This window comes from Lethenteron reissneri, chromosome 51 (assembly GCF_015708825.2).
Source record: "Lethenteron reissneri isolate LAM-NWPU_2019-01 chromosome 51, ASM1570882v1, whole genome shotgun sequence".
Lineage (NCBI taxonomy): Eukaryota > Metazoa > Chordata > Hyperoartia > Petromyzontiformes > Petromyzontidae > Lethenteron > Lethenteron reissneri.
Genome location: NC_083829.1, coordinates 9,068,917 through 9,083,824, shown reverse-complemented (window position 1 = coordinate 9,083,824; position 14,908 = coordinate 9,068,917). Strand labels below are relative to the sequence as shown.

The window sequence follows — 14,908 nt, the reverse complement described above, 5'->3', positions numbered from 1 at the left end:
GAGTAACGTCTAACAAAAACTCGGCTTAATACATCCCCCTTTAAAGTACGGGATCGACCGTGGGACTCCGAGGCTCGCCGCCCCCTCGCGGTCAGGGAAACAATCGGGAGCAGCGTGTTTAACGTACATTGTTGAGATGCAGTGACATGCAGGACACGTTGTTTCTGCGTATCTATTTTGTCATCCTTGTCGCCACCCCCCCGCCCCCAAAATCCCTCATCCTAAAATCACAAACCACTAAGCCACGTTGGAACTTTAGAGGATCGCTGACTGAAAGTGGTTTGCCAAATACCTAAATGAAGCTTCAAATCAAGTTTTTTAAAATTTACTTTACCAAGTGAGGCCCACTGAGCTATGTAGCTCTATTTCAGAAGTGACCCAGCCACCACAAATGATAGCTCAACGAAGTGGCTTTATAGCAGCCAGAGACCCGAAACGCTTGATGTTGTTTCTAAATGCGGAGAGAGAAAAACCAGAGGACCTGGATAAAAATCCACACGACCACGGGGAGAGAGACACGCACACTCCAAATATACAGGCGTCAGGGTCGGGATCTCTTGCATACCAGGCGAGGTAACATGAATATAAAGCCCGCCATGCTTAAAGAGAGTTGGTGGCGCGGCATTTGAATAGTTTGTCAAATGAAAAGCGATAGGAAACAAGGGCCACGCCTAGCGCGCAACGGTGCGGTGAAGACCCCGACCAGACATCGGCTCACCTTGGGCACATGGGGGTTGAACTCCACAGCTCTGTGAATCGCCTCCACTGCGTTCATCTCTGCTGTGCTCAGCCCCCGCTTGGAGGCCGTCTCTGGGGAGAATCTGCACACGGGGAAAGGGGGGGGCACACGGGGGGGGGGGCAAGCGGGAGGAGTGCCGCACCATTACCGGCCGATCAAATCTTAATTCCTTAATTCCTAGATTTCAGTGCATGGGCCGCGGGCCTTAGAAAATGCGGCCAGAAGTACTGAGCCGTTGTGAAAACAGAAAACTGTCCACAAAGTTTTTTCCCCATCAAAAAACTGATTTCGGAGAGTCAGATGGGACTCTACGAGCGAAACGAAGACGTTTTTAAACCACTCAGGGCTACAGAGACCGGCACGGCGGCTGTGTGTGCGAGTCCTACGCTTGGCGTGCGCCAACGCAGTTCAGCACTGCGCTCTCGCTCCTAGCAATGTCCTCACTACCAGTACTGCCCGCACTCGCAGCACAAGATGGGGGCCTTGACAGTTGAGCACACAGTGGCAGGCGAGACACAGAAGCCATCGCAGCCTGTGTCACCACCATCACCATCACAGCCAAGATCATCACCCACCACCACCACTATCACCATCACAGGTGGCATGACCATCACAGGTAGCATGACCATCACAGCTGGCATCACCACCGCCACCATAACAGCCAACACCACCATGACCACCACCACCATCACAGCCAGCATAACTACCACCACCACCACCAAAACAGCCAACACCACCATCACCACCACCATCACAGCCAGCATAACCACCACCACCATAACAGCCGACACCACCATCACCACCACCATCACATGCAAACTACTCACTTGTCGCAGACCGCCCTGGCTTTGAGCAGCGCTGCTGTGTAACATATTGTTGCTGATTTTGGCAAACTTATGTCTGCAACAAGAGTACAAAAACACAGACACACACACAACAAAATTACAAAAAAATACAACATTGCACGTGAAAATAACTATATACACAGCAGCGTTAATGATCTGCATCGCGTATCAGCGTCAAGTCTACTCAAAACACAAACTGAACCCGGGTAGAATACGCCACGGAACCAGGCGTCAATGCAAGTCCGAGCGAAGAAGCCTTCAATAGCGAAAGGCGCGACATAGATCCGTGTGGCAAGAGGCAGAATCGACGAAAGAGGCGTTGGCGGACGCTTGGTCCGGCCTTAACGCAACCACTCCTGAGACGGTGAGGGCACGGAGAGCGGCCCCCTCTCACTGCCCTCAGTCCCAGTGCCACCCTCACTGCTGCCCTCACTGCCCTCAGTCCCAGTGCCACCCTCACTGCCCTCAGTCCCAGTGCCACCCTCACTGCCCTCAGTCCCAGTGCCACACTCACTGCCCTCAGTCCCAGTGCCACCCTCACTGCCCTCACTCCCAGTGCCACCCTCACTGCCCTCAGTCCCAGTGCCACCCTCACTGCTGCCCTCACTGCCCTCAGTCCCAGTGCCACCCTCACTGCCCTCAGTCCCAGTGCCACCCTCACTGCCCTCAGTCCCAGTGCCACACTCACTGCCCTCAGTCCCAGTGCCACCCTCACTGCCCTCACTCCCAGTGCCACCCTCACTGCCCTCAGTCCCAGTGCCACACTCACTGCTGCCCTCACTGCCCTCAGTCCCAGTGCCACCCTCACTGCTGCCCTCACTGGCCTCAGTCTCAGGTTGAGGGTGCAGTGGCAGATGAGTGAGTCACACGGTGGTAGAGACACAGGAGTTAACACAGGCGGCATAATCACCATCATCAAAGCCGGTATCACCACCATCATCACAGCTGGCACCACCACCACAGCTAGCATCACCACCATCATCATCACGGCCATCACCACCACCACCATCATCATCATAGCCAGCCTCATCACTACCATCACCATCACAGCCGTCATCACCACCATCACAGCCGGCATTACCGTCATACTTGGCCAGCACGGCTTGCACATCTGCGTAGGCCTGTAGCTCCAGGAGAGCTTCCAGTAAATTTTCATGAATATTTAACACATTTGGTAGAGGGAACTCTTTCATGAGCTGCAAAAAAAAGAAGCAAATATGCAATTCGAAACGTGAGTTATGAACAACGATCGTTAAAGAACACCTCCCGTTTGTTTGTAAACGTTTTATTTAATTATTGTAATTAATGTTTCTTTTTTTCTTTTTGTGTAACACAATTGCCGAACGCAGGCCCGAAAGGGCCCAGAATCTTAAACGCTCAGCAACTTAACATCATAAATAAATGTTGTCTTCTTGACATTGAGCAAGGTTAGTCTACGAGCTTAGGGATGGAAAGAGGATGGGAGAAAATTACGAAGCGGAGCAGCGCACGAGAAGAAGCAGAAAGTGTTGAGACCTGCAGTTTGGTGAGTGGGTGTGGTGAGTGGGTGTGGTGGAGTTAGTGTGGTGAGTGGGTGTGGTGAGTGGGTGTGGCGAGTGGGTGTGGCGAGTGAGTGTGGTGAGTGGGTGTGGTGAGTGGTGAGTGGGTGTGGTGAGTGGGTGTGTTGAATGGGTGTGGTGAGTGGGTGTGGTGAGTGGGTGTGGTGAGTGGGTTGTTGAGAGCGGTAGCCTAACAGTTAGTGGGCTGCACTACGAACCCGGCCACCTGGGTTCGATTCCTGCTCACGGTCGACACCAGTGACGATTATCTGAACCGGTCCTGGGCCTCCCCTAGGTCGACTGAGCCTCAAATGAGCACCTTGGTGCAGTGTGTAAACATTGCCACTGGAGAGGCAAAGGCGGCCGGACATGACCACTTGCCCCAACAGTCTGTTAAGGCTAAAGGAGGGGATTTTTATCGTTGTCTTGTGTGTTGCTGAGACCTGCAGTGTTGTTAGTGAGTGGGTGGGTAGGTGAGTTGTTGTGAGCTGCAGTGTGGTGGCTGAACGCGCTGTGGATGAGACGGAGCGATCAGTCTGGTCGCGGGTGTACGGGTGTGTGGGTGTGTGGGTGTGCGGGTGTACGATTGTGGGTGAGCGCAGATGTGCACACGCACTCAGAAATAAGTGTGTGTACGCATTAACTGCTTGCCGTCAATGTAATGTAATACAGGCCGCCCTCGAACCGAAGTCAGGTTACCCTCCAGAAAAAGTGCCGTACGTCAGAACGACGCTAAGAAACAATGATATAATAGGGCGTTACGTTCCCGATATGAATACAAACTGCATATTTGATCAACTATCAATCACGCAATGAGGTCACGAGCGTCACCCCACACTGCACCACCCTGCCCTCCCAGGTTCAACGTAAACGACGCAAAGTCTGCGTAGACGATGCAACGTCTGCGCCGACGTTCCGTACGCGCGCGCTGGGCGTATACAGGGCGTCCGCGAAGGTACAGCCCACTACAGGAGGCAGGCATTATAATGAGAGAGCGGTCGGTAAAACTGTAAAACTGGAAATGAACAAAGATAAAGATCCCCCGTACAAACTGTTGGGGCAAGTGCTGTTCGCGAACGCCAAACAAGCAAAGGCAACAGATAAGGCGATACACGGGGGATCTTTTTTTAAATCCTTTATATTAAGTTCATTTGCTTGCTTGCGCGCTTACGACCGTGCAAATCTTTCGGTCGTTTTTTAACCCACTTCCCGTGATACAATCGAGCTGACATTTTGCACACAGACTCGTTGTGCGTGACAATTTATTTTCGTGAAAAAATGTTTCCAAAATTTTCCACTTTTTAGGAAATTTTTTTTTCAGATTTTATTTAGAATACCAATGTGATAAAAATGAAACTCTTACTCAAGAAAAACAGAAATGAATAATAAAATAAAACCGATGCCATGCATATAAAGGATTTATAGTGAAAAACTTAGTTTTATGGGTTAGTTTATTCTTTGTTTGTTAGGTGCTCGCTTGTGGGGAGGTGGTAGCGTAGCGGCGAGCGCTACGAACCTGGCGACCCCGAGTTCGATTCCCGCTCACGGCTCACGCAGGCGTGAACGCTCTGCCAGTTGTGTGTTCGCGCGAGTCTGGTTCCTCTCAGCCCGCAGTCGTGCGGCCCTGCCGGCAGCGGACGTCGACGTTTGACGCGATCGCAGGTGTGCTCGCCAGACATGTCGCGAGCGTGCGGTCGTTTCAAATGCCTCTCGTTACGTGCTCTTGAAAATCACTCAAGCTTCTCATTTTTTGGCAAACTTTTCCGCCACATAAACCACAACATTCACCCAACGCCGTTCCAAACTGCTGTCGAATTATAATTCTTTAATAATAATGGATGAGATCTTCATGGATACCCTGTGTGTATATATATATACAGTGTGTGAATACAAAAACAAATATCCCTCGTATTTCCTTTTCAGACTGTTGGAGCAAGTGCTGTTAAGCAAGCACCTATGAAGGCTGGCACGGCACACAAGCAGGTGGTTGTGGCCAGCACCATGCCAGGCCGCCTTTGTCTCCGCAGTGGAAATGTTTACACGCCACAGCGGGTACTCATTTGAGGCCGAATCGACCTAGGAGAAGCCCAGTTCAAATAATCGTCACCGGTGTCGAGGTCGCGCAGGTTCGTAAGCGCAGCGTGCTGCCTGCTACACTACCGTGTGAATATAAACACACACCAGTAACTGAAAAGTAATTGCAAGCAAGCTCTATTGGTTTTAGAAATACGGTAGAACCCCTCTTAACGACCATCCCTGTCCACGACTAATCACTTAACGACAAACTGTTGAATAATAACATTTTGTCTTTTTTTCACTTCACTCGATCGAATTCCAGCACCGGGACTTTGCTCGGTTCGTTCTGTGGCATTGCGACGAACACCGCTTTGCAGGGCATCGGCAAGGCGCGACCCCTTGCCGCAGGTCAACAAGTCGGCTGCAGTGGCCCCCGGTCGTAGTGATTTTAGCGAGATCGTCTTCCTGGGCCCGTTCACTGACACAAGGCGATGCACCGCTTTCGCCGCATTGTGCTCCGAATGGTTCTTCTTTCTCGGATGATACGACACCGATAGCAGGCATGGAAGTGAATTGGGACCAAAAAGAAATAACTTTTCACTTTTTAAAGCGTTTCTGATGGTAAAAAATTATTTAAATTTAGATTCAGCACACCTTAAAGCCTCCATATATAGCCCATTGTAGACCTAGGGCTGCCCAAAGTAAAAAAATATATATATTTCTAAGAATAGTCTGGGCTATAACCATTTGAAACCTAAGCTCTCTGGCCGATTTTCAACAAGAAAATTAAACGCATGCCAAGAACGAAGGAGAGAGATGCATGTTGGGAATTCAGGAGAGAGAGAGACAGAAAGAGGAGCGCATGGATCAGGGAAGTAACGCAAATTATAAACATTTAATAATCCAGGAGAGGACGCTTGGTAGCAGGACAAAAATAAAATATGCTTAAAAATCACGAGAACCGGAGCGCCGTGCCGGGAGGCAGACCGACCGGCCGATGCATGAGAGACAATGGACAAGTTCCGGAGGCAGACCGACTGGCCGAGGGAGACTGAATGTGGCATCGCAGGACTGCCATTGACGGCATCGACGTGACGAGGCCTTCAGCGCGCGCTGATGTCGGGTGGAGGCCTCGCAAAAGCAGAAGTTCGACACCACGCGCACACACACACATAGTGCGCGCGTGGCGTCGAACTTCTTCCACGCTGCACGCAGCCAAACTGCGCTAAATCGGATCCGCCGGGGGACTCCGCGGGTTCATTTGACGCGGGGTTCGAGCGACGCGGCGAGGGAGAGGCGCGCGTCACTTACGTCTCTCATCATTTTGACGGCCTCCCTCGTGCGGCCCAGCTTGCGAGCGCACATGGCGAGCCGCCGCTTAATGTACACCAGTACGTTGGTGTCCCGTCCTGCCACGTCACGCGCGCGCGCAGGGAATCATCGTCAGCGCCTATCGCCCGCTTCACCACATTTATTCGTATTATTCTAATAAAGGTGCGTTTATAAAGTGCCTTTCCACAAAGTTGCTCACGGTGCTGTACATCGCGATGAATACCAAAACGTGTCCGCCAACGGGAGGGAAGACAAAGACGTTTAGAAGCGAATTAAGAGAACCGACAACGGGAGAGAATCAATGCGTCTTGAGGTGGGGTTCAAACCACATGGCCTTTGTCTCAGAACTGCAAACAACGCTGGGCAGGGCGCTGCACAGCCGGGGAGCGGCGCAACCCTGCGGAGTTCCGGCAGCGCTCCGACTTTGTAACGAGCGTCAACCACCACACTCGCTGTGCCGCTCCACGCTCAGTGCGGCACGCTCTACACCACACCCTCTGTGGGGTTCAACCTATACCACACCCTCTGTGGGGTTCAACCTATACCACACCCTCTGTGGGGTTCACCCTATACCACGCACTCTGTGCGGTGCGCTGTGTGGTTCACCCTATACCACGCCCTCTGTGCGGTGCACCCTATACCACGCCCTCTGTGCCACGCCCTCTGTGGGGTTCACCCTATACCACGCCCTCTGTGGGGTTCACCCTATACCACGCCCTCTGTGCCACGCCCTCTGTGCGGTGCACCCTATACCATGCCCTCTGTGGGGTTCACCCTATACCACGCCCTCTGTGGAGTGCGCTCTGTGCTACGTGCTCGGTGCCACGCTCTCTGTGCGGTACGCTCTGTGCCACACTCTCCGTGCGGTGCGCTGTGTGCGGCATGCGCTCACTGTGCTGCGCTTCGTGCTGCGTGCTGTGGTGCTGGAGTTGCTGGCTGCGCCTGTAGCACGATTCTCCGGCCTTGAGCGCCAGCTTGAAGAGCCGCTCCGCCTCGACGATGGTCGTGGCTTCTTCCTCCGCCAACAGGATGTAGGCGGAGGCGCACCTGGCGATCGCAGCACAGACACACGCCATCGACTCCAGCACGATGACCTCCAACCACGCATCATACGGTGGCGAGATGTCAACTACCTCTAGATTTGAAGCTTTCGTGACTGCAAGGATTCATATTCTTAGTTCTTTCGGTAAAGTCACGTAGGTAAAAAATGAAATTAAAATTAATAAAAAATAAAAACAATAAAATCACGACGTTTCGGAGGCAACACAAGCTTCCGTCTTCAGGTGAAACTGTCACATCTTGATACAGATTTTTTGCTGTGTATTGCCTCCGAAACGTCGTGATTTTATTGTTTAAATTTTTTATTAATTTCATTTTTTATCCTACGTGACTTTACCGAAAGAACTAAGAGTATGTCAACTACCTCTCCCGGTATGCAGGAGGTCGTGGGTTCGATCCCGACCCTGACGCCTGCTGTATATTTGGAGTTTGCGGTGTCTCTCTCTCTCTCATCATCATCACGGTGGCTAGGAAATGTCAACTACCTCGCCCAGTATGCAGGAGGTCGTGGGTTCGATCCCGCAGGTGCAAGTAAGCGCCATTTTTTGTCGTCTTATAAACGGTGACATGACGCACGCGGGTCGAAAGAGATGGCGCAAACGTGTGGGAGCAACGGGCGCCAGAAAAGAGTGAGGTGCAGGTGCAAGTAAGCCTCCGCGTTTTTGGTATAATAAAGAGGTGGGAAGGGGGCGCGCGCAAGCCGATCTACATCCATTCCTCATCGGCAGCCAAGCAAGGCGCACATTTGTTCTGGGAGCAGAGGCATCGCAAAAGTCAAAACTACCCCGAGCAAGGTCACATCCAAAAACCAACCGCGCACAACACACACAACAATGCTTAAAGTACAAACACATTTGAACCGTGTTATAAAATGCGCCACGGATGATCTTTTTTTTCTCCGTGTTACAGAATAAACATTATTCGAATTTTTTCCCCCAATTTTTTTTTTGGTGGAAATTTCCAGAAATGCAACATTTGCGACGCTTTTTTTTTTGACAGCAGGGACAACGACGCGGAACTTGACAGAGCCGCCGGAGAACCCGGGGCAATGACAGCGCCCAGATTAAGGTTCTTGTAGGCCCGAGGCACTTCTGTTTCGTTAGGCCTCCAGTGATAACTTTCTACAATTGAGACTGCCGCCCCATGTAACTACCGCTGTCACCGTCACTCCGCTTGTCCCACGCGGTACTTCGTCCAGCCGCTGGACAGATGTCGTCCATCTACACACAAGCATTTGAAGATGTTGCTGCTAATTTTTCAATGAAAAAAAATCTCTAAAAGTTCATCTCCGGTTGTTAATTTCTCTCACCTTATGAACAAAATGTTTTTCATTTGGAAATACATTGTGCCTATCCTTGTTATATATATATATAAAATACATTTACTTATCATACAAAAAACAAGGTCAACATTTTTTTTCCCTCGCCTGCAAGTGTTGCGATGGACGGCGCTCTGGGTGGAACAACGCAATGGACGGGGCCCCTGAGTGGCACCGCCAGATCTGTTTTCAACACCCAACGCCGAGTAAGAACGCTCATAGAAGACGATTCTCGTATATTCGATGTTTAAGATTGTTGCGTTTAGATCATTTGGCTGCATTGACAGGCCGACACTTTTTTTTTGAGATATCGTTTGTGGCCAGGTCGCTTTTCGAAATAGAGCTATGTAGCTCAGTGGGCCTTACGTGATGTAAAAAAAAAAGCTTAGTTTAGTAGGATGTTTTTATTTGGCCAGTGATTGCGAGTGAAATTTTGGACCGCTCCTCTAACCTCACCCCATCCTAAACCGCATCCACTGCACAAACCATGGCGGACGCAGACACCTGATGCACAAATGAATTAAAAACTCTCCGGCGTGCGACTGTGGTCATCCAGAACAGACTGTACAACGTATAAGGACGCAATGCCCAATCCACAAATACGAAGAAGACATCACTGCGATACACTACGCCGCTGCTCTTGACGCAGTTATCTGGCTTGACCCCCTGAGCGTGACATTGTAGTCGTTGCTCTGCATCCACATCAGCCGTACGAAAGAAGATTTCCACGCGATAAGCCACTACGTTGAGCTATCATTTGTGGCCAGGTCACTTCTGAAAAATAGCTATCTCGCCGAGCGAGCCTTAACCGGTAAAATAAAAATGATTTACCGGTTAATGTTTACATGGGTACTGAAGTGTTGCCGGTTCTATAATGGTTTACATTGGCTCGAACAAAAGAAAAATGCAGAGATGAGCCGAGTGTAAATTCTGTTTCTCACTGTATATATATATAGCCATTTCCGAATGTGACAAAACTTACTCAATGTTTTCCCAACGTGGACACAAAATAAGGTAGCCAGCGGAGGCGATGTCTCTACATGGCGTCGGCGAGGTTCTCAACTCCGCAGCATCACCCGGGAACATCATGAACGCTGCAAAGCATGTGCTGTCTGTCAGCAAACAGTATACCCCACCTGTCATCTCCAGCATGCCCCATGAGCAAGAAAATCATAACACACACTCATCTGCCTCCAGAGCAACAAGCACTCAAAAGTGGCTCTCTGTCCCGTCCCGCGAAGGAGGCCACAAAAACGTTGTCAAAATACTGCCCCCCCCCCCGCCCCTCCCCCCCCCCGCGTCGGAAATGTGCGCACGGCACGGCACGCCACGCCAAATGGATCCAACGTGCGCGCTACCGCGCCGTGACGTGGCACAAACGGCTAATAATGTTCATTCCTGTTCCGGGCGACTTCACAACACAGACATTCCCGTGAGAATAGGCGTGCTACATTTATGAAATGCTCACCGGCTCCCAACCCAACGCCAATCCCTACCCCCAAATCAGTCAACAAAGAGGTACCGGTGTGGTCAGGCGTCGGCTCCAGGGGCCGGCTGCCACAGCTCACTGGCACCGCCACGGCGAGAGGCCTTGACGACCTCGTGCACGCCGCAGCCACCGAGACGGCGCAACGACCGGCTCTCTCCACCGTGGAGAGACGGACAGCACGCACCCCACACACAACCACCTCACACACCACACCACGCACCACCACCCCACCACACACAACCACCACCACCAACCCACCACACACAACTACCTCATGCACCCCACCACCACCCCACTACGCATGCACCCCACCACCACGCCACACACAACCACCTCACACACCCCACCACCCCACCACACACAACCACCACCACCACCACCCCACCACACACAACCACCACCACCAACCCACCACACACAACTACCTCATGCACCCCCCACCACCACCCCACTACGCATGCACCCCATCGCCACGCAACCCGCCACCACGCCACCACGCCACGCACCCCACCACCACCCCACTCACCCCCACCACCACACCACCACCCCACCACTATGCCATGTACCACATCGCCATGCACCACATCGCCACGCACCCCACCAAGCACGCAACGCACCCCACACACGCCACTTGCTCTTCATCTCGCCCTACCCCAACCGCCACCACCCCCCCCCCCCCCCGCCCTCCCTCCCTCCTTTTCTCATCTTCACTCTTTTTAAATACTTTTTGTGTTCAGTTTGTGATCCTTCCCTCCCGCCTCACCTCCGATTAGCTACGGTTGGTTGGCTACGTACGGTGCGAAATAAGTTCCACGTGCGTACGTAAGTGACAGCGGCATTTTCAATTTGTCACTGCCAACCCACGCACTGCAGCTCGCCCGGCCGCCCGCGCGTAATGAATAACCGGGCCACGCTTCTTCTCGAAATGCCGGAGATGACCACTCGAAGCCTGCGTCACATGTAGTGTGGGGGGGGGGGGGGGGGGGATCCCCGCAGAGGGAAAAAAAATGAAGGGCTGATTAAAACCGTTCAATGGTCGGGAGTAAAACTGGAACCATTTCCAAAATGTTGGAGAGATTTTATTGAACACATTCTACAATAACCTTGCCTTTCCCTTTCCAGGCCACACACTGCTGTTATTGACAAGTGTGTTGAGGTGTTGCTATTTGTGCTTGAGCACCGATGCCAACACAGCAGCAGCAGCATCACCAAATAGCTTAGCTACATCTACAGCGCTCAGGAAGGGCTCTTGGTAAACGGAGCGCTACACGAAACAGCACGATAGGTCACTACATCATGGTTCCAATTGAGATGCGTTACCGACAGCGCTATAGGAAACAGCACTATAGGATGTCACTATAACATGGTTCCAATGGAGATGCGTTACTGACAGCGCTATAGGAAACAGCACTATAGGAGGTCACTATAACATGGTTCCAATGGGGATGCGTTACCAACAACGCTATAGGAAACAGCACTATAGGAGGTCACTATAACATGGTTCCAATGGAGATGCGTTACCGACAGAACTATAGGAGGTCACTATAACACGGTTGCAATGGAGATGCGCCCTCTTCGTAACTCCGCGGCAACCATGCATCGGACCCTCCGCCCGAACACTCAAGGTGTTGCCGGATAAACGTGCCAAGGATGCGTGCCGCCCTTGGTCGCTCCGTCACACGTACGAGCCGCTGAGAAATTCATTACAGAGCATTGCGGTTAGAGGAAACGTCATCGGGAACGATGGGGTCAACGATTCGATGCTTCTCGTTCAACCGGCGCAGGGCGCGGCCAAATTTAAACGCAGAAAACGTTGGAATATGTTCAGCAATTTAAACTATTGATGAAGCCAACTTATTGCCAAGTATCAAGCACCACATCGTCTCTGTACAATTGCATGGATCCAGCCAATTGAAGTAGGAAAACCATAGCAATGGTTAACATGCCAAACGAGCTTAAAATACAGCCAAGGAATGCGCCAACTTAGTTATTGGCTTTTTAAAAAATCTATAAATTTGTGTTTAACAATCACCGTCACAACGTGGACAATGAAGTTGAACGAGCAGAAGGATGATTTTGTGCATGCAAAAGCAATTCTGTCAAATTAAGGCAAAAATAAATAATAATTCTGACCCACAACTTGTATTAACCTTCAACGCTTTGGCGGGGATAGAATGTGCCTGTGGACTACGCGCAACCGTGCCAGCTGTAATGGCAACCGCATGTCGAATGCCCTATGAATAAAGCCATCCCCTGTTTCAATGTTCCCACGGGGAGAAGGAGGTAAAATGTTTGCCTTTCCGACATCGACTCCGCTGCTGCTTACGTGACTCCGTCCACCAAAAGCGCGTCAACGATCGCGGTCCCACAACAATTACCCGCGCGGCCTCGTGACAGCAAGCGGCTTGTAAAGAGTTGCTCAGCTCAGTGGAGCTCGGCGGTTGAAGTCCGGTGATACGACGTGAAGAAACAACATCGCGCCCTTTTTTTTGTTAATGCGTCAGGCTTTCACGAAACAATATTACGATTCGTAATCGGGGATTTGTTTTGTTATTTGGCTAGGTCGTGGAAGAAAAAAAGTGTCGGAATGCCCTCCTCCGACCCGACACGGCCACTGAAATAAAAGTGTCACACGTGAATCAAACGTGGCCAAAAGTACGACCGCTTCAGCAGCACTCGGTGTTGTTCGTGTTGTTCTTGGACAGCGATCTCACACACGCTTAAAATGGGTAATGATGTTTCGCTGGAGGTTACATCCAGAATCCTCCGGTTGTTAACAGGAGCTTCAGATCTCGAGATTGTACCGACCCAGTTAAAACACAGGGTGCTGCTGAAGCACAAACAAATCTGGCCATGCTTCATTCACGCGAGGTGCTTATTAATCGGCCGTGTCGGGTTGGAGGAGGCTTAACAACGCACTTTGGTTACACGACCTAACCCAATTAAAAATCCAACAATTACACAAACTCCTCTCCGTGACTTGTGCCATGATACCCACACAAGTCTTGTGCTGTACACATCAATAACGCTGTGACCTTAAAAAGAAAATATAAATACAGTTAGACGTTTGGGGCAGTGGCCCTTCTGTGGCATTCAGCAAGAAGCGATACACGATGAGAGAATAAAAACGCTTGTGGATACATTTCTACATTTTTGTTCGTTTAATCCAACGGAACCCACTCTGTTTAACACTTAGGCTATCTTCTTGGTTCTTTCGGTAAAGTCACGTAGAATGGAAATAATAAAATAATAAAAATAAAACATAATAAAATAATTCTCACGACGTTTCGGCCACAACGCAAGCAGCCGTCCTCAGGTGAAGAACAGGTCTGTCAGAAAGAGGACGGCTGCTTGCGTTGTGGCCGAAACGTCGTGAGAATCATTTTATGATGTTTTTTTTTATTTTATTATTTCCATTCTACGTGACTTTACCGAAAGAACCAAGAAGACGAATCCCTGCAGTCACGAAAGCGACCAATACCATCCATATAGGTTTTTTGGGTTAGATCGTGTAAATTTACATGATCTAATTCACGCGATCTAACCCAAAAAAACCTATATCATGGGAACCCATTCTAGAACGAGCAACAATTCCGAAACCTCCCAATCAAATCCACTCCCTCCTCTGGCCTCTCCAGTCACGTGCGACGGAGAAGGGTCGGCGGCCATTGCCCGCAACGTTGCCAGTTGCACGTTCTCCCCCTTTGAGAGCACGGCACCGCCGCTGACGGACGCGTGCCGAGCTCCGCGTTTCATATCCGCGGCACGTCCGCGTCACACGCTTAGCACGCAGCGGACAAGGCGAAGCATCGCGCCGAGGGCTGCCAACGTCGCTCTCTGTACTTGAAGGACGAGAGAAGGCCGATTTTGTAAAGTGAACGCGGCGATGAGGAGGCGGGTCACGTAGTTTGCGCACATTCGTAACCGTGCCGTGGCCGCGTCGCAACGACGCTCCAATATATTCACGGGGTTGCAAAAGAATTCGAACTTACGGTCGAGCATCGATAATTATCCGGCGCGCGATATATCCAGCTTCCGACATTGGTCTGGGCCGATCCGGCGAAACCGGCAAAATCACTCCAAAGGCTGTAACCTGTCAGGCGATCGGCACCGTGTGGGTGTCAAATATTATATACAGTACATTATACACTACATACAACATAAACAATGAAAATACTGTACGTATTTATACATTTTCACGACTAATAACTACGGTAATAAAAACTAAAAATACAAAGTGCTATCCGGCGAGAAGTTGCGTTGTGTAATTTGGCATTCGTCGGAGCACCAGTCTCAAGGCTGCATCAGTCCGGCGATCGTCAAACACATGTCGTTGAAACAAGAGCGTAGTAGAAGCGCTACGCACATCACCCCTTGCAGAGTCTTCGTGATTGGAGCGGTAAGTACGGTACAGTAAATACCGTAACTTTTTACAATATGATGTTTATTGTTGTCTATTTGTATGTTTATTTATGCCAATTTCACTTCGTAAACACAACACCTAAAAACATGTCTTACAAGATGTGTAAAAAATAAGCTATTCATGTCGTGATTATGCGGCTTTTTTGAAAA

The 14,908-nt window shown here is 50.6% G+C and overlaps 1 protein-coding gene across 5 annotated transcripts in view; it reads right to left on the bottom strand.

Moving 5' to 3' along the window:
• ST7 (suppression of tumorigenicity 7) overlaps positions 1-14,908 on the bottom strand; it is a 96,208-nt gene that overhangs the window by 23,906 nt on the left and 57,394 nt on the right. For all 5 annotated transcript variants that reach the window (XM_061572866.1, XM_061572868.1, XM_061572867.1 and 2 more), the window contains 5 exons: positions 7,363-7,517; positions 6,450-6,547; positions 2,666-2,780; positions 1,567-1,639; positions 719-821 (listed from right to left, as the gene is read on the bottom strand). In XM_061572866.1, the coding sequence (XP_061428850.1) occupies positions 719-821; positions 1,567-1,639; positions 2,666-2,780; positions 6,450-6,547; positions 7,363-7,517 (544 nt within the window). The remainder of the gene's footprint in view (positions 1-718; positions 822-1,566; positions 1,640-2,665; positions 2,781-6,449; positions 6,548-7,362; positions 7,518-14,908) is intronic.